At 52.3% G+C, this 22,352-nt stretch overlaps 2 protein-coding genes and 1 long non-coding RNA gene across 8 annotated transcripts in view; 1 reads left to right on the top strand and 2 right to left on the bottom strand.

Moving 5' to 3' along the window:
- Positions 1–281: 281 nt before the first annotated feature.
- Positions 282–6,152, bottom strand: USF1 (upstream transcription factor 1). Of its 3 annotated transcripts, none has more exons than XM_029230531.1 (11): positions 6,031–6,152; positions 3,848–3,940; positions 3,425–3,474; positions 3,176–3,260; positions 2,785–2,886; positions 2,350–2,545; positions 2,012–2,099; positions 1,817–1,875; positions 1,576–1,670; positions 1,198–1,326; positions 282–1,037 (listed from the first exon to the last, which is right to left on the bottom strand). In XM_029230531.1, exons 5-11 carry the CDS (start codon positions 2,881–2,883, stop codon positions 948–950), a joined length of 756 nt encoding a protein of 251 aa, XP_029086364.1. In that variant the 5' UTR covers positions 2,884–2,886; positions 3,176–3,260; positions 3,425–3,474; positions 3,848–3,940; positions 6,031–6,152; the 3' UTR covers positions 282–947. The 3 variants fall into 3 exon arrangements, with proteins under 3 accessions (XP_029086364.1, XP_029086362.1, XP_029086363.1); XM_029230529.1 differs by having other exon boundaries at positions 3,145–3,260; positions 6,031–6,150; XM_029230530.1 differs by lacking the exon at positions 6,031–6,152 and adding an exon at positions 5,265–5,999 and having other exon boundaries at positions 3,145–3,260.
- A 936-nt stretch (positions 6,153–7,088) lies between these two features.
- Positions 7,089–21,801, bottom strand: ARHGAP30 (Rho GTPase activating protein 30). 4 transcript variants are annotated; one of them, XM_029228533.1, is made up of 13 exons: positions 21,364–21,742; positions 16,425–16,527; positions 14,507–14,647; positions 13,809–13,899; positions 13,534–13,616; positions 13,256–13,363; positions 12,410–12,537; positions 11,753–11,924; positions 11,570–11,673; positions 11,414–11,491; positions 10,741–11,142; positions 9,536–9,801; positions 7,089–9,443 (listed from the first exon to the last, which is right to left on the bottom strand). In XM_029228533.1, exons 1-13 carry the CDS (start codon positions 21,458–21,460, stop codon positions 7,839–7,841), a joined length of 3,378 nt encoding a protein of 1,125 aa, XP_029084366.1. In that variant the 5' UTR covers positions 21,461–21,742; the 3' UTR covers positions 7,089–7,838. The 4 variants fall into 4 exon arrangements, with proteins under 4 accessions (XP_029084366.1, XP_029084362.1, XP_029084363.1 ...); XM_029228529.1 differs by lacking the exon at positions 13,809–13,899 and having other exon boundaries at positions 14,507–14,651; positions 21,364–21,801; XM_029228530.1 differs by lacking the exon at positions 13,809–13,899 and having other exon boundaries at positions 9,707–9,801; positions 14,507–14,651.
- Positions 13,680–22,352, top strand: part of LOC114898646 — a 28,631-nt gene continuing 19,958 nt past the window's right edge. The window contains exon 1 of the long non-coding RNA XR_003794428.1: positions 13,680–14,527. This is a non-coding gene — a long non-coding RNA (uncharacterized LOC114898646). The remainder of the gene's footprint in view (positions 14,528–22,352) is intronic.

Raw genomic sequence — 22,352 nt, 5'->3', positions numbered from 1 at the left:
GAGCCAAGCCGAGACCGGAACCGGAAGCGAAGGCACCGTCTCTCGCACAGCCCCCTGCAGCACCGGTTCCCGGTGGCCCTAACACACGCCCGCTAGAGAAATCCTCGCGATTGCCGGGCGTGGGCGGGCAACGACACACCGGTCTGGCCCAGGTAGTAGGACTCAGAGTCCAGGAGCAGCACCCCACCCTAACCTTGGCCCAACCCTTACTGGTCAAAGCACAATGTGCCCCCTCCCTCCCGCCCTGGGGCCCGCAAAAGGAGAAAAAACGGAGACAGTTGTGGCTCTGAATATTTTATCTTAAAAAAAAAAAAAAGGAAAGAAAGAAAAGGGGGGGGAGGAAATCCGTCCCCACAAGGGGGTAAGGCCCCCAGTGGGCCCTGCCTGTTGTTCTCCCTGGCTCCAGAGACTTCTGCATAGGCCTTAGCTGCTTGCCGGCCAATCTCCTCTTCCTGGGGCAGCAGCCACTGCTAAGCATCCTATCCCCACTTCTTGCTGAAGCCTGTTCCCCAGAGTCCTCAGGTGCACATCTGAGCTCCAGGGAAAGGAAGAACCAGTGGAAGCGCCAGTGTCCTGGGGCAAGCCAGAGCTTTGCTTGTCAGCAGACCCTCTGCTGGCACTCGAAGCAAGCACAGGGCAAGCCCCCCAGTTCAGTGTGTCCAGTGTCCAGCATGGAGACAGCACATGCATTGTGCAAGAGGAGCACAAGGCCCAGGGGCTGCACGGTGGGGTTGGGCGAGGAGGTCAGTACACATCCACGTGTTTCACACCACTGCAGGCTGCTATATCACAGGGCCTCAGTTCAAAGACACGCCTTCTGAACTCCCCCAAGTCCCATGCCAGAAGTGGGCAGTGAAGGAAAGGGCACGGGGTTAGCCTGTTGCTCCTGGGCTATCTGCAGTTCTCTGAAAGGGGCTGTAGGGCCCAAAGCCTCTGAATCCCCAGAATTAGTTGCTATCACTCTTGATGACGACCTCTACTCCGTGGTGCCTCAACTGAGCTCGTAGCAGCAGATTCTTGTTTTTTAGATCTTCCACCTACCACGGGAAGGAGGCAGTAAGGGAAATAGGTAGAAAAGTTGGCACAGCCAAGTCCCTGAACTTACCGGGACACCCACCAGTGAGGAGGAGGAGGCCCAAGCTGGGTTAGTGGTTAGGGAGGCTGAGAACAGCTATACTGAGGGTGCGGGGGTCTGACCTGCTGTCGAAGCACATCATTGTCCAACTGCAGCTGGTCAAGCCCCTGCAGTTCTTCAGACAACCTGTGGTTACTCTGCCGAAGTTCCTGGATATAATCACAGGCTTTGGATAGAATTCCACCTTTACTCTGTAAGAAAAAGCCAACAAAATGAGGACTAGGATATAAGATACCTGGCTTGCTTTCCAAAAGCATGTTTACACTTTGGACCTCATTTTCCCTTAAGGATGGTGAAATAACATCTCCCAGGGATTCAGGAACCTCAGAGAGAGATAGGAAAAGACTACTGCCATGTGTGCCCACTCTCTACCATTTCTGGAAACAATACCAGGAGACAGAATTCAGGCATCTTGCCCACTACCAGGGTCTTTCCATGACCTGGCCAGACTTGGTGCTCTCCATGGAGCAGTCTGGGATGATCTTGGACAGCTGTACAATCCAGTTGTTAATCTTGTCTCGGCGGCGGCGCTCCACTGTGGGGCAAAGTAGAGGACAAGGTGACTCAGGGAGAACTCACCAAAGGCCCCAGGGTAAAATTACCTAACCTCTCCCCTCAACATCACGGCTATCCCCCAATCCCACCAGAGAGCTCCAAGCTTCAGACGCAGATCATACCTACCTTCATTATGCTGAGCCCTGCGTTTCTCATCCCGAGTTGTCCGGGGAGCTTCTGACTTCCTAGCAACAGAGCCCAGAGTGGCCAGAGTGAAGGGAGGGTCAAAAAATGAGATTGGAGTTTGGGGTGAGGAATTACACCAAATCTGGAAGGAATCAAGACCATTTCTGGTAACTGAAAAGAAACCGGGTTACTCACGGGGAATAAGGGTGGGTCCTGGGGGCAATAGAGCGCTGGCTTCCTCCTTGCAACACTTCTTGTGGTGACATCATCACAAAGAACTGACCTATGAAGATGCACGGTAGGTTCTGTCAGGACATAGGCCTAGGAACCTCACCAAGCTCTAAGGCCAAGGCCCTGGGACCCTCCTCTAAAAAGGACATACTGCCTCCTGCTGGAAGGGCAGCCCCAGACTCACTGCCTGCCCACGTCTTTGTGATCATTTAAGGGATCATGAGTAAAGGCCCACTGCCCACCAGCCATGACCCACAGCCTATCCTAGCCCCTCCAGCCAGCATCCTCACATAATATCTCACCAGTGCCAGGAGGGGTCGCCTGCCCCAGTAGTGCCTCTGAGCCCTGGGTGGTAACAACAGCTGCTGTACTCCCCGATGTGGTACCCCCTGCCCCATCTCCCACTGCAGTGCTGGGGAAGTAAGTATAGTGCGTCTCAGCAGCTGTCCCCTCTGTGTCAACTGCATCATCACTCGTGAACGCACCCTGGATCACAGCCTGGGAAGGGGAGCAAGAGAACAGAGACAAGTGACAGTTAAATACTTCCCATGAGCTACTCTGCAGCTTCTATCCCTTGGGAGGAGGGCGGGAGAAACATCCAGAAAGGGAGAGTCTAGTGCTTTGGGTCAAGGCAGCCCTAGATGCTTCCCTATCCCTAGCCACACCTATCCTATTGGTTCCCTTCTTCATGTTACTACTCAGAGCTCTAGTCCCCTCTGCAGCCCATACCCCTGTACCTGGGTCATGGATTGAGTGGCAGGGTAGCCACTGATGGCGCCAGTCCCCTCAGTCTGGCCATCCAGCTGCCCCTCAGACACCTGGATCACCCTGTACATCACCTAGAGGCAGGGAGGAAAGGGGAAGGAGGGGAAGAGGGAACAAGAGAGTAAGTGCTAGGGATTCCAGGGTCCCTCATAAAGCTTCTCTTGGTTAGGGCCCCCAAACAAGAATCCTTCAGAGACCCCCATCCCCTTCCCCCCAAACAGTCCACATCTTCACCTCATCCTCCAAACCAGGTTCTACCCATGACAGGTTCAATTACCTCCCTCAATCCCAACCCCAGGTAACACCTGCAGCCACCTGGCCCCCTCCCTTACCTGGCCCCCATTTTCAGTTCGGAAGACGTACTTGACGTTGGGGTCAGGGAAAGTGGCAGCTGACTGGATGCTGGCGATAGCCACACTGGTTGGGTCCTCCCCAGTTGCCACTGCACCTGAATTAGGAAAAGGACAAGTCTGTGAGTTACTGCTTTTCTCCCTCTGTTGCACCTGCATGTCATTTAAAAGAAGTAGCTTGCACAGGTGATAGGCCCATGGGGTAGGGGGAGAGGCCATGATGGGCTCTTAGTCTCAGCTCAGTTCCGTTTCTCCCACTCACCTTCCTGAATCTGCACTGTCCCCTCTTCCGTTTCAGCTGTTTTCTGCTGCCTGTTTGTGAAGGGACAAGAGGAAGAATAAGGGAAGAAGTGAATTAAAAGCTCACTGGCCCAGTAACATATGGCTCCCAAACTCATTGGCATTCCCAACAGGTGCTAGGTTAGGTTAGAATAACAAGAGCTAGTATTTACTTAGCACTGAGCTAAGCACTTAACAGGCAATATCTTACTTAATACTAAGAACAGCACTATGAGTAGGTAGCACTACGTGCATTTTATAAACTGGAAACCAGATCACATAGCAGGGTGATGTAGCTGGGACCTAAATCTAGGTCTGCCTGACTCCAGAGCCAGTGCGCTTAGCCATTTTGCATTCTCCCAGGCCTCCCATCTCCCATCCCAGACCCTACCTCTTCTTCACTCACCCCTTCATCTCTCTGTGAGGGGGCACATCCGAGGAATTGGTCCTTCTTTGGAAGTCTTCGTATCTCCTGCCTCACAGGCCTGAGTGCTAAGTCCTGGTAGGAATCAGGGAGTCTAGTGAGTCTAGGAAACTGAAAGCTCCCCTGTTTCTAGAACCTAGGCTCCCTGAAGACACATCCAGGAACATAAACCAGTCATCTGCAGGCGACAATCAGCTTTCTCTATTCTGATACTGAGGGCTGGCTACAGTGATTGAAAAAGCAACTCTACAAATAGTGCTCCGTGTCTCTCCAATTATCACTCCATCTCCTGATGGAGAGGGAATAATTATACTGCAAGACTGAGAAACAACATATTTCTGGATGGATTATTATTAAAGCTATTACAATCTGCCATGACATGGGGATTAGGAAGGGCCATGTTTAGACCACAGCTATCAAAAAACACAGGGCCGGGCCTCCCTGGTGGCGCAGTGGTTGAGAGTCTGCCTGCCGATGCAGGGGACACGGGTTCGTGCCCCGGTCCGGGAGGATCCCACACGCCGCGGAGTGGCTGGGCCCGTGAGCCATGGCCGCTGGGCCTACGCGTCCGGAGCCTGTGCTCCGCAACGGGAGAGGCCACAACAGTGAGAGGCCCGTGTACCGCCAGAAAAGAAAAAAAAAAAAAAAAAACACAGGGCCATGGATGCTGACGCTTCTTCCAGCCTCTCAGGCACATACTGTACACCGAGAAATTCCCGTCCTCAAATCTAGGAAAGGGAAACCTGAAACCCATTGGAAAAACCTCCGGAACCATAAAGACCAGACTTGGCCCTCGGGCCCCTTTCTACTGACAGGGCTCTTGTTTTGGGGAGTCCAGCTTTATGTCATTCATTAAAGACCCTAAAGCCCAAGTGTATCATCTTCAAGCCGCTACAATTTTATTCACCAAGCCTTCCTGTAGAGCAACACAGTTGCTAAAATGTTGCCATGACAACTCCAAATCAACTGAGCCTCAGCAAAAAGGGGCGAAACTCCAGGTTCGGGGTTCGGAAAGAGAAGAGACAATGGGGGAGGAATCCATCTACGAGGTGCCTGCCTTAAGACCGTTGACACCCGTTGGGGGGGGCGGCGCGGACTGGGGAGGCGGGCAGGAAAAACAAAGGGCCAAGCAGACAGATGCCTCCAGGAAAAAAACAGCTACATTGTACAAAGCAATAAAATAATCCCGACAGGAAAGGGGTAACACTTTTGTAAGTTCTCTACCCATAAGGTCCCCCAGACCTTTATCTTCAGCGAATTAGCCATGGAAAGCTTGTATCCAGTGTTAACCAAAAAAAAAAAAAAGGAACTGAAAGTGAAACTGTCCGGAGGAAGTAGCGCTGCAAGAAGATCCCAGTCCCTAAGGGAGAAGTAGCACCAGAGTTTCGAGACCACCTACCTCTCCATCCTCAAACCTGCGGAGGAAGTGCCCCTCTGAGGCTTGCAGCGCTGACAGCAGAAGGAAGCAATGAAACAGAGGCCAGGGCACAGGAGGCGTCTCTATGGCCCACAGCTGTCAGACAGGGGCAGCCTCTGAGGACACCCAGCAACGGGATCAGGCTACTTATTCAAATCTTATTTGGACATCGGGAAGCATTTCCTGAGCATTAGGGGTATGCGACACGGAAAGCGGCTAGGATGTTGTGGCGTGCACGCTCAGGGAACGAGGGCCCTGCAAGAGCCCTAAGTCTCGACACAAAGGGAAAAAGAATCAAGTTCGCAAAGAAGTCAGGCGCCTAGACCTTGCCTGAGAATGCGGCGTCTCCCTGCAGGCCCACCAACCAGTAGGCGCTCAGCAGCTGAGCGCCGGCCAGGCGCGCGACCAGGAGCCCGCGCGGTGACCTGGCCAGCCCGGCCGGGCTCACCCCCAGCCTCCGCTGATCCGCAGAGGTAGGAAAGGACACCGGGAGCTCAGTGGGTCCCGCAGTGTCCGGCCCATCGGCTCGCGGATAGCAGCGCGGGAGGGCGGGGACTTGTGCGCCCGGGGGCGGAGAGTGAGTTCGGCCCACAAAAGGGGGAGATAACGAACCAGGCACGGCCCCCTCCCTCAAAACAAAGGCTTCCGCCCCAGGAGTTCCTGAACCTAAAAAACGGAAACAAAATCGAGGCTGCTCTGCCTCGCCGGCGCACCCAGTCTCCAGACTCCCGCCGTGTCCTGCACTCACCGGCCAAGGCAGCTTCAGCCGCCGATCTCCCCCAACCGTGTTCTCCCTCTCCGGACTGGGGTATCTCCAAAGACAGCTGATCATGCGCACTGCCGGCCCGCGCCCATGTTGGTGAGGGGCGGAAGTGTCTCTCTGGACCCGCCCAGCCTACTCAGCCTCTGAGTCGCCCCACTTCCGTTCGCTCCATCTTGATGAGGGCTTGGATGGGGGCGTGTTGTGGGTGTTGCTGGGGCGGGGAAGAAGCAATGCTCAGGGATCTCGGGAGAATGGCTCTGAAGTCGTAGTCGCTTTCGTCCTAGTCCAAGAACGGGAGAAGGACGACTAACTTGGTGCTACCATTTTTCTGCTGGACAGTGCCTTTTTAGTTCCAGGAGAAGGGAGTGAGAAAGGCCAGCTTAGATCAAGAGAGGGACATCGGATGGAGGCGCCATCTTTAACAAAGGACATCTTTTTTAAGTTTTCTATTGGAGATTAGGACATATCTGGGCACACATAGAATTTGTATTAGCGTTAGCGGTCACCCAAAGACCCCCAAGGCTTATGGTTTTTGTGAGGCTCAGAGTTTCTGTGAGAGGTATCTTGATTCCCATTCGTTTCAGTCAAGACCTACCCTTAATGGATTTGGAGTAGTGTGGTGTGATAGGAAGAGTTCACACTCTGGAGCCAGACAAACTCGGGTCTCAGATCTAACCTCTGCCACTTCTTAGTTCTGAGACTTTTGGCAACGTTTGACTTAACATTGGTTTCCTCATCTGTAAATGGAGATTACAAGTACCAACCTTATAGAATTATTAGGTGAACCAAATAAAATCAAGAGCATAGATTCTGTGCACATAGAATACCTAGCCTTTACTGGCATATAATGAGCATTATGTAAATATAAGTTTCTCTTCCCCATTTCCTGACCACCATGAACCCAGCTCTAGTTTCTAGCTACAGGTCTTCACGACAACAACTGAGGAAGAGCGCCCAAACAATAAAAACAGAAAAACACAACGTTTGGCCAAACGTATCAGTCAAGACTTTAATAAGAGTAATGAGACACCACAACTACTTATGTGTAAAAATACAACGTTTATTCTGGGACATTGCCCCTTGGGACGTGTGGCCCCAGCCTGTCGGGAGCAGTCCCAGGGCCTGATTGACGCCATTCCCCTTCCCTAAAATAGGAAGTTATTCCAAAGGAGAAAGGAGAGGCCAGAGAGATCTATACAAGACCTCTCTTCCTTGAGATGCAGGGAGGCAGAGGGTGGGGGAGCTGGGAAGGGAGCCAGTCCCTCCAACAAATACTCCGCATTCAAAGTTTCCTGCACATTTTCCTCCTAATCTGGAGTTAAGAGGAGCAAGAGGTGTCCCAGGGCCCAAGAGTAGAACAAGGATGGGTAACTCTAAAAGTGTTTGTATGTAATAGGCTCTGATCTGGCCCTGACCCCTGGCTGTACTCTGTACTTCCATGAAGAGAAGTTCATTGCCTAAGAGGGCCGGAACTTGGCTGGAGTTCTGCCTTCATTCTTCACATTGAGAAATCGTTAAGTTTGCCGCCTACTCTTTGTTCCCTTTGGCCAGTGACCCCACTCTCTGGGAACAGGATCTCGGTGACTTTCTCTGGAATCTTGTAAGGGATAAGTGCTTTGTGTCTGAGACAACCTCAGGTAAACGGACCAAGACGTGCCTTCCACAGTCATAAAGAGAAGCTGGAGGGCCAAAACCTATAAAGTTGGGCACTAAAGCTGCTCAGGCTGCCGAAGAGACAGCAGAGAGACCCTGGAGACAGCTACTGTCCCCTGTGCCCAGTGGTCTGGTCCGAATCACAGCCCCTCACCTTTCCCAGAGTTAGCCTGTGTTTCAAATGCATACGATCGGCGCTGGGGCGACTCAACAGGGTCAGGGAGCTGGGGTTCTCTCGGGGGCAGACTAAACCGACTCCGGGGTCCAGACCCTTCTGTGCCTTCAGCTGGGAGCTCCAGGCAGCTAAGGGGCCGAGGACAATAGGCAGAGATCATGCTATAGGGGGAGGTTTTGGGGATGAGGCTGTAGTCCCCAGCCCCAGTACAGGTCTGGGTCCGCCGAACTGCCTGAGCTTCAGTCCTCTGGCGGTCCCGGGCCAGGGCCACAGCAGCATCAAAGGAAAGACTGCCCCCATTCCTCCAAGAGGAGCGGGAGGCTCGGGACCCCCAGGCCCGTTCCCCAGGAGTTCCATCAAGCCGGCCAGGCCTTGGGCATGGGTTTGCTGGTGCCACATGGATCTTGCCACACATTGCACTGGGCATCTTGGCAAACTGTGGTTTGGGGGGCACCACAGGCACAGAGCGGACCTGTTGGACCTGAACCAGGGTGGAAGCCAGGCGCATGCTCACACCACCAGCTGAGCCAAGGGGACTGGGCTGCCCCTCTGGATCCATCTCCTCTGGCCGGGGTGGCTGTGGGGCTGCGTGTTCTGTCTCAGAGGGCTGGGCATTGCCCTCTTTGGCACTGTCAACCTCCAGGGACTCTACATGTGGCACTTCAGGGAGGGAGCCCTCTTCTACATGGTCACCTCCAGCCCTCTGGTCTCCCTCAGCTTCTCCATCTCCACACTCCCGTTCCTCGCTGACCTTCCCTGCTCCTCCTTCAGCTGCTGCTTCTGGGATTCTGCTATCTTCACCATCTCCTTGGTCTTCTCTTGCCTCTTGGTTCTCATCCCCCCTCTGCCCTTTGACCTCATCTTCTCCGCCTCCTTCAGCCTCTTGTTTGTGTACAACTTCCCAGCTCTCTTCAGCAATTTGGTTTTCCTGGGCCCCATCCTCTGGGTCCCTCCCGGCTTCTCCCTGGGCTTCATCTCCTTCCTCCTCTTCTTCTCGCTCGGTCTTTCTTTCCTTCCCCTGCTCCCCTCCTGTTTCCTCCACACCCTTAGCTTCCTCTGTACTCTCATCCTCCTGCTGACCTTTGGACTCCTCTCCCTTGGCCTCTGTCTCCTCTCTCTCTTCCCCACATCTTTCGCTCAAACTGTCAATCACCTTTTGGCTTCCCTCAGCCTCCAATCCTTCCTCACTGGCCTCTCCACCCTCCACTCCACTCTCTGGACTCCCCTCAGCCTCCTCCCTGATGTCCCGTCTACTTCCAGGCTCAGCCTCCTTGCCCTCCTCAACTTCCCAGAATACCTGTTCTCCCTCCGCCTGTCCTGGAGCCTCCTGTCTTCCAGACCCTGTTCCCTTTTCCTCTAGACTGCCTGAACCCTCCCAGGTCGGGAGTTTGGGCCCCAGAAGGGGACTTAGGTCATCATAGGCACTCAGGAAGACTTCCTCCCCACTTTCCTCCTCTGCTTCAGGCCCGGAGCCAGGAGAGTCCAGGGAACAGCAGCTGGGGGCCAGGACAAACTGAGCCTCATCCAGAGACAGGTCATCCAGGGGTGGCTCCACAGAGAACTCCTCCACCTGTAAGCACAGCATCGTGGCTCAGGACCAGGTGGCCCTGTCCACCCTCTGGATTCCTTAGCACCCCCAAACCCAGCACAGCGCCTCCTTACCTGAGGCCCAACTCCCAGGAGCTCCTCCAGGTAGCCCATCCCAGGGTCGTCCTCCCCAGGGGAGAAGGCTGCTCCTGCTGGTCCTGCCTTGGCCACCTCCCCATCCACCACCCCCACCCACTCGGGCTCTGAGCTGCTTGAGTCCTCTAGGAAGGAGAAGGAATCCTGCACCTCCTGGGACAGGCAGTCCTCCAGGGCAGGGGTCATGTCCGCTGGGCCTGAGTCAGCCAGGGGACCTGGGGCTGGACTTGCCTCCAACTTCTCATCTGTTGGGAGAAAGGTAGTCCCAGGAATACAAGGGTCAAGACCAGCCCTGTCCCTTTCCAATGTGAGTCTTCCTAGCATTGCTACAGTATGGGCCCAACATTCCCAGCATAGATCCTCCATGTGGCCGATCCTCTCAGACCAATATCCCTAACCATTGGCTTAGAGCCACCTTTATTGAGCTCCTACCAGGTGCCAAGCACTGTGCTATACATTTTATAATGCATTATCTTATTTTCTCCATAAAACAACCCTATAATGTAGGGTATTTTTCCCCATTTTATATATGAGGAAAGTGAGACTCAGAGAGATTTGTCCATGGTCACACAAACAACGAGTGGCACAGCCAAAATTTGAATCCAAGACTACTTAACTCTGTAGCCCTTATCCTTATCCAGCACCTAGTGCTGCCTCAATACTTCTCATTATTGACACTTCAGGAACTGGAGTCAGAGCAAAGATCAAATCCCAGCTCTGCCACCTCCTACCAAATTGCTTAACCTAAGTCTCAGGTTACACTGCTGTAATATAAGGATAAAAACAATACCTGTGTCAACATTATGAGAAAATGAAATGAGCTAATGCCTTCAAAGTCCTTAACAAAGCACATCATAAACTCTCGACAAATGTTAGCTATTAGTATTAATATTATTATTATTACCATCATCTATGATATATTCCCACTTTGTACTTAGTAATCCCTGCTGTATATATATGACACAGATCCCCATTCTTGGATATATCAGTGATCTAAGGCTGCCAGAGATCCTCTCTGCAAGAATTTCACACAACCTGATAATATTACTGGATTCCCCCCATCTTGAATCCGGGGAGGCAGCTAAAGATAACCAGCCAAAGCCCAGAGCAGATCCCCAGCATCGGAGCCTCAGCCTAGAGTTCTAGTCCCCTCTCCCAGCCCTGGGAAATCCTTGAATCCTCACCTGGGGGACCAGGGCCAAGGCCAGGGCCAGAGCCAGGGCCAGAGGCAGGGCTTGGCCGGGGCTGTAGGGTGGGGTATTCAAGACCACGGGCAAACCCGGCCAAGGAGATGTTAGAGATGATGTTCGGGGATATGTTGAGCATAGAACTGATGTGTGGTGGGAGGTTGACATCGTAGGGCTCTGAGATGTGGACTCCAGCACGGCGCTCTGCATGGCTGCTGCCCCCAGCACGGATTGCTGACCGCCCAGGTCGTGGTGTGCCAGGCTCAGAGCTCGTGCCAGCCAGTGCTTCTGCCTCGGGCTCCTGTTCACCCTCTGCTGCTTCCACAGAATCATTCTCCAAGCTCGCCAGCAACAGTGGGCATGGCCGAGGACTGCTGCGTCCCACCAGCCCCTCTGGCTCTGTGGAGGAGAGAGAGGTAGGCAACAGCCTCTGCAAGGGGCCTGGACACCTCAGAAAGTCTCCAGAGAGTGCCCCCTGTTTTCTCTAGCCTGGAATACACCAGGCCCATCTTCCCTTAGCCGCTACTGCAAACCTTACAGTCAGCAGGTCAGACGTCACCCCACCAACACCTACTTAGGAACCCCCTTCCCTCCCTGGAGGTACAGTCACTAGCCATCACTACCCGCACCCCGCCCCGACACACACACAGGAGTGCACACCTATACTCACCATCACTGACCCCAGCCACAGCACTCAGTGAGTCCATGCTCTTGGCTGGCCGCAGAGTCACCTTATCAGATTTGTCCTCTGCAAGACAGGGATGTGCGTAGAGCCAGGGCCTGGCACACCCTCAGCAGAGCTCCCCCTACATCTCCCCAGACTTACCCCTGTCCTCAGCTCCCCGTGGAAGTTTACGCTTGGTCTCATGGCCAGAGCGACCCAGATTGAAGATAGATCTCCACTTCCTGACCTTCAAAGACCCCTTCCTCCTGGAGGGGATGGAGAAATCACTGCAGTTGGAGCCTGGTGGCCAGTGCAGGGGAGGAGGGCCCAGGAAGAAGGCCTTACTTGTGCTCTGCAATCTCTATGATAGTGTGATAAGGCCGCATCTGTGGGGGTCCATCACCAGACTGCAGGATGCTAGGCAGGTGGTAGGGCAGGGATCGGGGCGTAAGGTCCTCGGGGCTGCCTGACACCCGGACCCCTGGAAGTGATCGCCATCCACTTTCCACCTCACCACCTAGGAAAAGAAGAGGAATTGGCCAGCCAGGAACAGAGAGAGGGCTTTGGGTACGGAGCTCCTCACTGCACCCTCCCACTCACCAACTACCATGCTAGGGATATACCTGGAGGCAGACCCTCTGTGTCTAGCTCCTCAAGAGGGAGTCCTCAGGGACAAAGGGGGCCAGGAGATCCCGGGACATTGGCCCAGTGGGCCGGGGGTGGGAATGATCCTTCACTAGCCTCGAGAACCAGGATGGATGGTGATTAAGAGGCCAAGTTATGCCCTGGACGGAGAGCAGAAGAGACCTACTCAAGTCCTGACTGCACCATTCTCTCTGCAGGGTCTTCTCCACGTGACCATAAGCAACAATACTTTATGAGACTCAGTTCTGTCATCCACAAAGCAGGGAAACTGAACTAGATGATCTTGGAGGCTCTCTATAACTCTGACATGACTCCCAGACAGAGAATGGTGATTTGGTGAGTTGGAAGGGCACTGACCAGAGAGAGCAGCACCCTCAAAGAGCTGGTCCACATGTGTGAGGATGAACTCGACGACAATGGACTGCACCCGCACCTCCATGAAGGCTGCTGTCCCATTGAAGCCTGAGGCCTCTATGTCCTTAGACCTGTGGAGGTGTGGAGTTATTCTCCCCCAGCCCCACCACACTTCCCCATTCGAATTCTCCCTAAAAAGATCTTACACCCTTTCCCCTGAATGCCATTAACCCCATCTCCACCTCTTAATCTACATGCATGATTCAAGTCTCAAATGGCCACTTCCTCCAGGAAGCCTTCTTGGACACCATCCTCAGGATTAATCTCTACCTCCTCTGCAGGGCGCCTTGTGTATAACGAATCTCAGGACTTCTCATAGTCTGCCTTGCACCACAGGGAGTGACATGCAGCCCACTTCTCCAAGACATTTGCTCAGCAAACGTTTGACGAGGATCCCCCCAACCCCTTCCTGCTCCAGTCCCTGAGCTAAGTGATGCAGTGTAAGAAAACACAAAGGTCTGGGAATTCCCTGGCAGTCCAGTGGTTAGGACTCCGTCCTTCCACTGCAGGGGGCACGGGTTCGATCTTTGGTCAGGGAACTAAGATCCCGCATGCCCCTCAGTGTGGACAAAGAAGAAAAAGAAAACACAAAGGCCCTGTCCTTAGGGACTTTACTCAAGCTCAGAGAAGGGGCTCACGTGGGTGAGCTCCATCGCACTCAATGTGATCCTGAAACTTCCTGTTCTCACTGGGTGAGACCCCTCTCCAGTGCACCCGCACAGCCACACCCCCTCCTCGAGCAGCTTCCCAGGGGCTAGGCTCTGCCAGGATCCCCACACATGCACCCACCTCAGCAGGTTGGGGGCCCACACGATGGCCAGGTTGCGGGCGTGCATGTTGGTCTGGGCACTCAATGAGGCCATGTGCACCAGGTGCCGCATGAGGAACTCCAGGGTCCTGCAGAAAGGGGGCGTTGTGGGGTAGAGCTCACAAAGGGAGCGCTCAGGCAGAGGCAGGATTGAGGGGTGGTGCAAGAAGAGAAGTGAGCAGTCAAGGCCCCAGGTGGACAAAGAGCCTGGGCTGAGCGGGGTGAGTCGGGACTCTGGGTGGGGAGGAGGCCCACACACCTGTAGTTTGGGACAGGGAGTTCTCGAAGCACCTCTAGGATCTTGACCAAGCGCTCAGGTTCCAGTTGCACTGCCACAGCCTCCTGGTTGAAATCAAGGAGCAGGAGTCACTGACCCAGCGCTGCCCCTGCTTCCTCCCCAGAGTTCTGAGCCAAACTCTCAGAAACAGTCTGTGCTGTACCCCACTCCATCCCCCAGGTTGAACCTTCGAAGCACACTGACGTAGAATCTGGGTGCCCCAGGACCTGCAGATGAATCTTGGCTATGCCGCTTACTAGCTTTGTGACCTTGAGCAACTCACGGCCACTCTCTGCCTTAGCGTCCTCGTCAGTAGTGCTCTGGCTCTGGAACACATCAGGGTCCACCCTGTGGGCGCCCCAGGGGCCGCGGAGTTGATTTCAAGGTGTCCAGGAAGGCCCATGCCCACCCATTCTGGCCTGTATGGGCTGAATGGCATGCCCTGGTATTCAGGATCTCTAAATGATGTCATGCTCAATAAAATGCAACTTAATTTAGAAGTGTTACTCAATTCAAGAGAGCACTTTTGTCATGTATTTTCTTATTCAAAAGATGTTCAGCACACGATCACAGTTCATGGAAGGGCACGCTTGAAAAACAATTGACTTCCTAAAAGGGTTCTCATTCTCTTAAATGTAGGGAAGCTCCCGTCTAGGTGATTTCCAAGGGCTTTCCAGCTTCTGCTCTCTCTCTGACCTCTACTCTCCCCCAGTCTCACCCTGCACGGTGTGCAGTTTGCAGGGAAAGGAGAGACAAGGAAGAGCAGAGGGACAGGGGAGAGCAGAGGTAGCAGAGCTAGGAGATTTGTAAGGGACGGGGCTTTTCATTTTCATGTGGTCTCTGTCACGCAGGATCCCTAGGACTCGGTCTGCATTGGACACATCTGAGATGTCAAAACCACAGAGGTCACCCTCAGCCTTCTCTTCTCCCCCGACCCCGCTGTCACTCAACTCACAGCAAACTTGTCATAGAGCCGGTAAGTGAGCAGGGGGTCTGGCAGCTCTCTGAAATAGGCCTTGCACAGGGAGGAGACGCAGTGAATGTCCTGAAGGTAAACATCTCGCCGCAGGTCTGGCTTCCGCTCAGCCTCAAACTCCTGCCTGGGGAGGTGCAGAGTGGTCAGGAGTGGTGACAGTCTGAGGAAATGTAGGGACCCTCGCCTACATTAAATCTATGATTTGAGGGACCCTCACCTAGGCAGAGCTGTAGAGATGAGCTCCAGGCAGGGTCGAGGGTCAACATGTATGAATCTTGGAAGGAAGAGGTTGGGGCGTGTATATACGTGAGGCAGCAAGTATAAGGCGTTGTATCTGTCAACGTGCAGAGTGGATGTTGAGATGGGTAAGTGGATAGGTAAATGGGTCTATGCATGAACAGGGGTACATATCAGGATGTAGAGTCAGTGTGAGTAGCAATGTAGGGGTATGTAGGAGTCGGTAGAAGTGGGAGGATGAGCCTAAATGTGTGTTTCTGGGCATGTGTAAAGATGGAGGAGTGTAACTTTCAGAAGGAAACCTAAGTGTAAATCTTCAGGACCTTGGATTAGGCAACAGTTCCTTGGATATGACATCAAAAGCACACGCAACCAAAGAAAAAAATAGATAAATTTGACATCAAAATTACAAACTGTTGTGTACCAAAAGATGCTATCAAGGAAATGAAGACAACGCACAGAATGGGAGAACATATTTGCAAATCATAGATTTAATAAGTGTCTGATATCCAGAATACATAAAGAACTCTTACAACTCAAAAGACACAAATAACCTAATTATTAAATGAGCAAAGATTTGAATAGACATTTCTCCAAAGATACACAAATGGCTAATAAGCACACAGAAGGTGTTCGACATAATTAGGTATTAGGGAAATGCAAATATAGATGAAATATCACTTCACACACATTAGGGTGGTTATAATCAAAAAGACACACAGTAACAAGTGTTGGCTGGGATGTGGAGAAATTGGAACCCTCACACATTGCTGGTAGGAATGTAAAATGATGCAACTCCTATAGAAAACAGTTTGGACATAGAGTTACCATACGACTCAGAAGTTCCACTCTTAGGTATATACTCAAAAGAACTGAAACCATATGTCCACACAAATACTTGTATACAAATGTTTATAGCAGCATTAATCACAACAGCCGAAAGGTGGAAACAACCCAAGTAGCCATCAACCGATGAATGGGTAAACAAATGTGATAATGCCACACAATGGAATACTATTCAGCCATAGAAAGAAGTGAAGTACTGGTACATGCAACAGTATGCATGAACCCTGAAAACATGCTAAGTAAAAAAAGCCAGACACAGAAATGTACAATTTTATGATTCCACCTATGTGACATGTCCAGAATAGGCAACTCCATAGAGACAGAAAGTAGACTAGCGGTTGCCAGAGGCTGGGGGAGAAGGGCAATGTGGAATGACTGCTAATGGGTATAGGGTTTCTTTTGGGGTTGATGAAATGCTCTGGAATTAGACAGCGCTGGTTGCACAACCTTGTAAATGTACTAAAAACCACTGAATTATACATTTTTTTTGAATTACACATTTTTAAATGGTGAATTTTATGGCATGTGAATTGTATCTAAATTTGTTTTTAAAGCTGGGTGGGTGCATGTGGGAGGGGAGGAGTGTGTGTGTGTGTGTGTGCACGTGTGTGTGTACATGCGTGTGCGCACACACATGCGCGCGTGCAGGCTAGCCTGTGGGGAGTGCGGGGCATGGTGTCAACCTTTCCCGAGGAGACTAGAGCTCCTCCCTTGGACAGTATCTATCATCTTTATTTCCTTCTCCCCACATCCCCTCACCCCTGTGATTCCTGGCCTCCTGGCCACAGAGCTCTCCCCTCACTGCCTGACTCACCGGAGCTTCTGGATGTTGGAAGAGACCCCTGAGAGGCGGTAGATCCCATCCACCACTCCATACTCCTCCACAAACTCTGCACAGCTCCTTAGCACCTGGGGCACTGGGAACACAGATGGGGCAGAGAAAGAGAAATCAGAAGGTCTGGGAGGTCAGAGACTACAGGGGGTCTGAGAAATGGATGCATCAGGGAAGGGGGCTTGGGGAGACTGAAGGCAAAGCTCGTGGAATAAAAACTTGTCAGGGGGCTTCCCTGGTGGCGCAGTGGTTGAGAGTCCGCCTGCCGATGCAGGGGACACAGGTTCGTGCCCCTGTCCGGGAAGATCCCACATGCCGCGGAGCGGCTGGGCCCGTGAGCCATGGCCGCTGAGACTGCGCGTCCGGAGCCTGTGCTCCGCAACGGGAGAGGCCACAACAGTGAGAGGCCCGCATACCGCAAAAAACAAAACAAAAAAAAAACCAAACTTGTCAGAAAGATTACTGCAGGACATCAGCTCCAGCCTGCCAACCCATTACAATCTCTCTGCCCATTGGGCCTAGAGTCTCGGCATAAACTCCCCCAGTAAGGGGGAGCTCACTGCCTCTCCAGACTGCCCATTCCTGTTAGAAAGTTCTGCCTTTGTTGACCTGAAATTCTCTCTCTCTGTAATTACTAGTTGCTATTACAGAAATTTTAAAGGGACAGCAATGTGATTGGAAGAGGACTCAGGGTGAAGGACTGGTCTTGAAAGTGCGTTTACATAACACTCTACATAAGATAAAGGAACATTAGCTCTTGCAACCAAAATGGAACAGAGCTGATGGGCATTATTGTGAAACACCTCCTCTGGTTAGTGAATGCATGGATCTTAGATCTGCCATAGGAAGGTACATGAAGTTGCGACAGACCTTCAGACAGGTCAATTCAGGAGAGAAGCACCTATATGCCAAGCACTATGCATTAGACATGAAAACCGAGGATCATAGAAGTAATGAGTGTGCAGTATCATCCAGCTAGAGCCAGGATTCCAATCCAAGAGTGCAAAAAGCTGTATTCTCTCTCCCTTCTTCGGAGCCCTCCCCAGTTACTAGACCGTAAGCTCCTTAAGGACAAGATCTAAGTGTGACCCATCCTACTGTTCCTCACCTTATCTGTCATGGTGTCTCAGTCATGGGAAACCCTCAGAAACCATGTGTTGAATCTCATCTCCACAAGGCCACATAGTTACCTCTCTAAAGCACTTCCATGCTTTACTTTTTTTTTTTTTTTTAAGCACTTCCATGCTTTAAATCCTTTGCTACATACACACTCTGCTCCACCCCAATCTTCAATGCTTAGCTTACAAACACAGAATAAAATAGAAACTCCTCAACATGATATACTGTATAAGACCTTTCACAAACCAGGTCCAGCTGCCATTCCAGCCTTAGCTCCGGCCAGCTCCCCCAATAAATCCTATGATCCAGCACTTTCCTACCCCCTGAACAAGCCTTGGTACTATCACTCATGTTTTCCCTTGCCTGGAAATGCCCTCCTCTCTGTGTCTGCCTGGTGAGCCCCTATGCATTCCTCAAAACACACTTCAGACATCACTTCCAATTCTGAACCCTTTGCTTACATCCGTATTATACTTCCCTAGGTCCTTTGTTTATATCTGTCCATTAGCACTTATTGTACTTTGTTATGATTGGTATATTTTGTATCTATACCTTCTGACAAGTAGTAACATCCTCCCCAGCGTCTAGCACAGTGTTGAAACAGAGCAGGTGCTCAACAGATGTTTATTAAATTACTCAATGAATTAGTCAATGAATTGGAGCTTTAATAGAGAATATTACCTAAGACAAAACATTGAGTCCAATTAACTGAGACTCACCAGCGAAATTCCTGTCATGTGTTAGTGTCAGAAAAAGCTGTGCTTCTCCTAAGCCACCTATTTTTTTCTTATGGGCTTTATGAATTTCATACCTGATTACTTTTACCTCTTTAACTACCAGGAAGCTCAGAGCCCATATCTTGGAACCATATAGAACCACCTGAAATGCATTTCTAGGTACTGATTTTACCCCTCCTGTTTTCCCTTCAACTCAGTTCCTTCAGTCATTTATTCTTTTTGTAAAGTTTTGGGTTTTGGAAGTCATCCATCTCAAGCTCTTTGTGGAATTAAGTAAGTTAGAAATACAGACTGAAGAAAATCAATAAATCCATCAAACACTATTTTAAACCCTCTTTATGTGACCCGGAGTCCACACCATTTACCCTCCTGCACCCCAGAGCCAGGACTTGGGTGAGACAAGGAGAGCATCAAGGCTGCAAAATTTAAGCACTCACTCTTAGGGTTGTGCACATGTCAACTGTGCACATGCACGACCTTGAGAGTGAATGCCTCCTTAAGAAAGAAGCACCTAGGGCTTCACTTGCCTGTTCCTGAGAGTGAGAGTTTCCTTACATTTTGCACCCTAGTCACCTCTCTTGCCTCAGCTTAGTCCAGGCTCTACAGTTCACCATCCACCCCTTCAGGACCTCTGCCCGTTTGCCAGGGTCCCCTGACCTCAGGTTCCCAGCACTGAATGCAGAGATGAGGCAGACCCTCCTGGTTCAAGCTGTTGCTCTACTCTTGGGCGAATAATGCTACCCCAACTCTTTCGGCCATCACTCTGTTGACTCATAAATAGTTGGCTGTCACCTGAACCCCAGGTTGTTTTCACAGTAACTGCAATCAGTCCAGGTCTTCTCCATCCCATCCTTCTCTGTTGATTTTGAGTCTCCACGGGAGGCCTTTGAAGAAGGCATACCTTTAAAGAAGGCATACCTTTAAAGAAGGCATTTGAGAGCCTAAGGAGTCAGAGCAATAGAGGAAATGGGTCAAGGAGATGGGGGAAGAGATAATAGGATCAGAGGGATGGAGGAGTCAAGGAGACAGAGATAAGAGAAATGGGGTCAGAGATAAAAGTTAGAGACATAGTTGGGGTGGTAGAGTCAAAGGGTGGGTCAGGGAGGAGGGCCTGAAGCTTAGGAAACTGGAGAATCAGAAACCTGAACAAGATCTCAAAGAGATAAATACTAGGAAAAGGAAGAACTCAATTGATATAAGGGCTCGGGAAGGAAGAGACCCACCTAGGGCAAAGAGCTGAGAGAGGGTGCTGAGATGGAGCGAAGCTGCAAGGATGGGGGAAACCAAGATAATCAGGGAGGATAAGTTAACCACAAACACAGCTCTCCTGGCCTGGGCTTTCATTTTTGCTGGATCTTGGCTTAAAAAGAGAAGCCATCACTGGCCTCTCTCTGTCCTTCCACTTTCCACCTGTCTATACTAGGAGGAGCTGGGAGAAGGGGAGAAGGCTTCCACTGCTGCTCTGGTGCCCAAGATACTCCTCCCCCCTTGGACTCAGGTGAGGTTCTTGTGAAGGGCAGGAGGGGCTTCTCTCTCTCTCTCTCTCTGGGATTCACTAGGATCAGGACCCAGCAACCAGATGCCTATCCCTTCCAGAGAACATGCCCCTCACCTTCTGGGAATGCCAACAGAGGCCAGGAAGGGATACAGGAGTGGGATCTGGGCTGGCTGTGAGTTCAGTGTTTCAACAGGAGGTTGGCAGGGGGTCCACAGGGAAGGACAGCGCCAGGATGAGGATGCTGAACTGAGGGTTTGCAGAGAACTGGAAGAACGTCAGCCCCAATTAAATCACGTGGCCCTCACCCAAGAGCCATCATTCTCAAGAGGCATCCCTTGTAAAGGAGTCAACCCCACACTGGCGGCTGGGCTGTGCCCTGTTAGAAAAGAAAGAAAGGCACAGAGAAGCCACTTCGGCTGTTTAACACCCTTCCTTGGGGCCTGGGCTTTCCCTTAACTGAGGCCAGTGGGATGGGGGCCTCTGGGGGAGGAGAAAAGGGGAAGGAGGTGTCTGGGGACACAGGGGCGGGGCTAAGAGCAGGAAATGAGCTGGGAACCACCATCACCCTCCCTCTACTGCAGGCACACAGAGCAGCAGCCCAGAGCAGAGAACAAAGAGGAAATGACAGATTGGGGTGGAGGGGGGGGAGAAATCATGCCCTTCTTTGGGAGGAGGTCGAAGTACCAAAAAACAAGCTGGGCTGGGCAGTCAGGATACCTGCGTTCAATTCCAAATCAAACCAAGAAATGTTTCTGAGTGTCTACTCCACACCAAGCACAGTTGGGAGCCAATGTTTTCCCTGGTCCTGCTCGTTTCCAAGCGCCCTCCAAGGTAACTCAGGGAGGATGCTTTCCACAGACAGTCCTCACCCCCATCCTCCTTTGTACCCTCTACCCCCATCTTCACACCAGGCCTCAGACCATCTCTCTTACTGTTCTGGTGTTCCCATTTTAGCAGCTTCTCCCCTCACCTTCCACTTTGAACCTGTTTCTCCTTTGCACAGGGAAAACCGGAGAATCAGAGAGACTGGGGGAGGAGACTGTCCCCACCCTGCATCTTCACCTGTGGCCCAGCAAGGCTGCAGAGGGATCAGAGCCCCATAACCTCGTCTCCTCCAACCAGGAAACACCCATCCTCCCCATGTGCCATCCTCAGGCTCTCCAGGGGCCCTTCTCCTGTCTTTTTTCATTCAGACCTAAGGACCATCCATGCCCCTTCAGCCACTCATCTCCTGACCCTGTCCCTTCAGCCTTCCTCTCCTGTCCCCCAGCTGTCACCTCCTCACCTCTGCTTCTTCTACCTCTCCTGGGTCTCCAGTCTCTCCCTCCTCTCCTCTCAGGGCTCCCTCGGTGCCCCCATTCTCATCACCGGTCTCTTCACCCCCAGGCAGTCACTGAGCCACATTTCCTGCCCTGCCTGCTCATCAGTTGCCCGGGGGTGACCCCGAGCCACTGCCCGTCCTCCATGAGCTCCTGGAGGCTGCTTCTGTACCCTCAGCCTAGATCAGGCTGGAGAAGCTCCACGCCTCCCCCTCCGCCCAGCAGCAGCTCCGGGCTGGCCTCCTTACCCTCCTGGCCCGAGTGCTGAAGGTGGTCCTGCAGGTCGCACCCAAACACCCGCTCCTTCGAGCTGCCCTTCTTCTTCCCTTTCTGCCGAGACTTCATGGCCGGAGCCCCAGGGCTCTGGCCCAGCCACCTCTGTCCCCTAAGACCTTTGCCCTACTAGTCCCCCATGGGATCCCAAGCCAGCCTCTGGGCTTGGCCTGGCCCCAGGGGGGCAGGGCTCAGAACTGGGGGTGGAGGGTGGCCTGGGCAACGGGCAGCAGCTCCTGCCTCTGGGGCCCCGGCCACACGGAAGTGGCTGTGGAAGAGGAAGCTGCCAGGACCCCGGCAAGAAGTTGTGTCTCGTGGCGGGGCCTGGCACTCGCCCTTCTCGCCCTGCTCAGCCCTGGGGGCCAGGAAGCTGTGCAGCTCCTTAAACCCGCTTCCTGTTAGAGCATCTTTGCAACCACAGAGCTGGGGTGGGGGAGGTAGCTGACATTCACATCCTCACCCATTGCTGGGCCTCCACTCATTGGTCAACAGGAGGTGATGTCAGAGCCCTGGGGTGGGTGGTAGCGCCTGGGGCATGAGCAGGTGACTGACACCCTCGGAGACCAGAATTCTGGGGTCTGAGGTGGAGACCCGAGACTTGCCTAGGAGCAGAGCAACACAGGGCTGTGCAAGGCATACCCAGGAGGGAGGACGGCCAGGCTTTGGCCCTGACCGGCCTGTAGTCTCAGTCAAGTCACATTACTTTGCTGAGCCTCGGTTTCAACACATATAAAAAAATGGAGAGTGGACTAGATGATCTTTAAATCTTTCCAACTCTAACATTCTGTGGAACTCATTTGAATTTTGGGTTCTTTGACTGTAAAAAGTTACACTGTTGTCTACTTTCCAGGCCTGTTGTAGTGAGACTCCAATACAATACAGGATATAAAATACTGACAACTAAGGCACTGCCTATCTTGGAAGGGCTTACAGTTCCACTGCCAACCTCGACTCTCAGAGATGG

Source organism: Monodon monoceros, unplaced genomic scaffold (assembly GCF_005190385.1).
Source record: "Monodon monoceros isolate NGI ecotype Baffin Bay Population unplaced genomic scaffold, NGI_Narwhal_1 Super_Scaffold_18, whole genome shotgun sequence".
NCBI lineage: Eukaryota > Metazoa > Chordata > Mammalia > Artiodactyla > Monodontidae > Monodon > Monodon monoceros.
This window is presented reverse-complemented; position numbering and strand designations above follow the sequence as displayed.

What these genes read in the sequence shown, in the direction of transcription:
- USF1 (XM_029230529.1), bottom strand. An exon ending in AGAGCACCAAGTCTGGCCAG is followed by an intron (nt 1,327 to 1,575) that starts GTCATGGAAAGA and finishes TTTTTCTTACAG; the next exon opens with AGTAAAGGTGGAATTCTATC. An exon ending in ATGATGTGCTTCGACAGCAG is followed by an intron (nt 1,038 to 1,197) that starts GTCAGACCCCCG and finishes TTCCCGTGGTAG; the next exon opens with GTGGAAGATCTAAAAAACAA.
- ARHGAP30 (XM_029228533.1), bottom strand. Translation starts at nt 21,460, where the DNA reads ATGAAGTCTCGGCAGAAAGGGAAGAAGAAGGGCAGCTCGAAGGAGCGG. An exon ending in TGCTCAAGGTCACAAAGCTA is followed by an intron (nt 13,617 to 13,808) that starts GTAAGCGGCATA and finishes GATTTCAACCAG; the next exon opens with GAGGCTGTGGCAGTGCAACT. An exon ending in TGGGCCCCCAACCTGCTGAG is followed by an intron (nt 12,538 to 13,255) that starts GTGGGTGCATGT and finishes ACACCTCCACAG; the next exon opens with GTCTAAGGACATAGAGGCCT.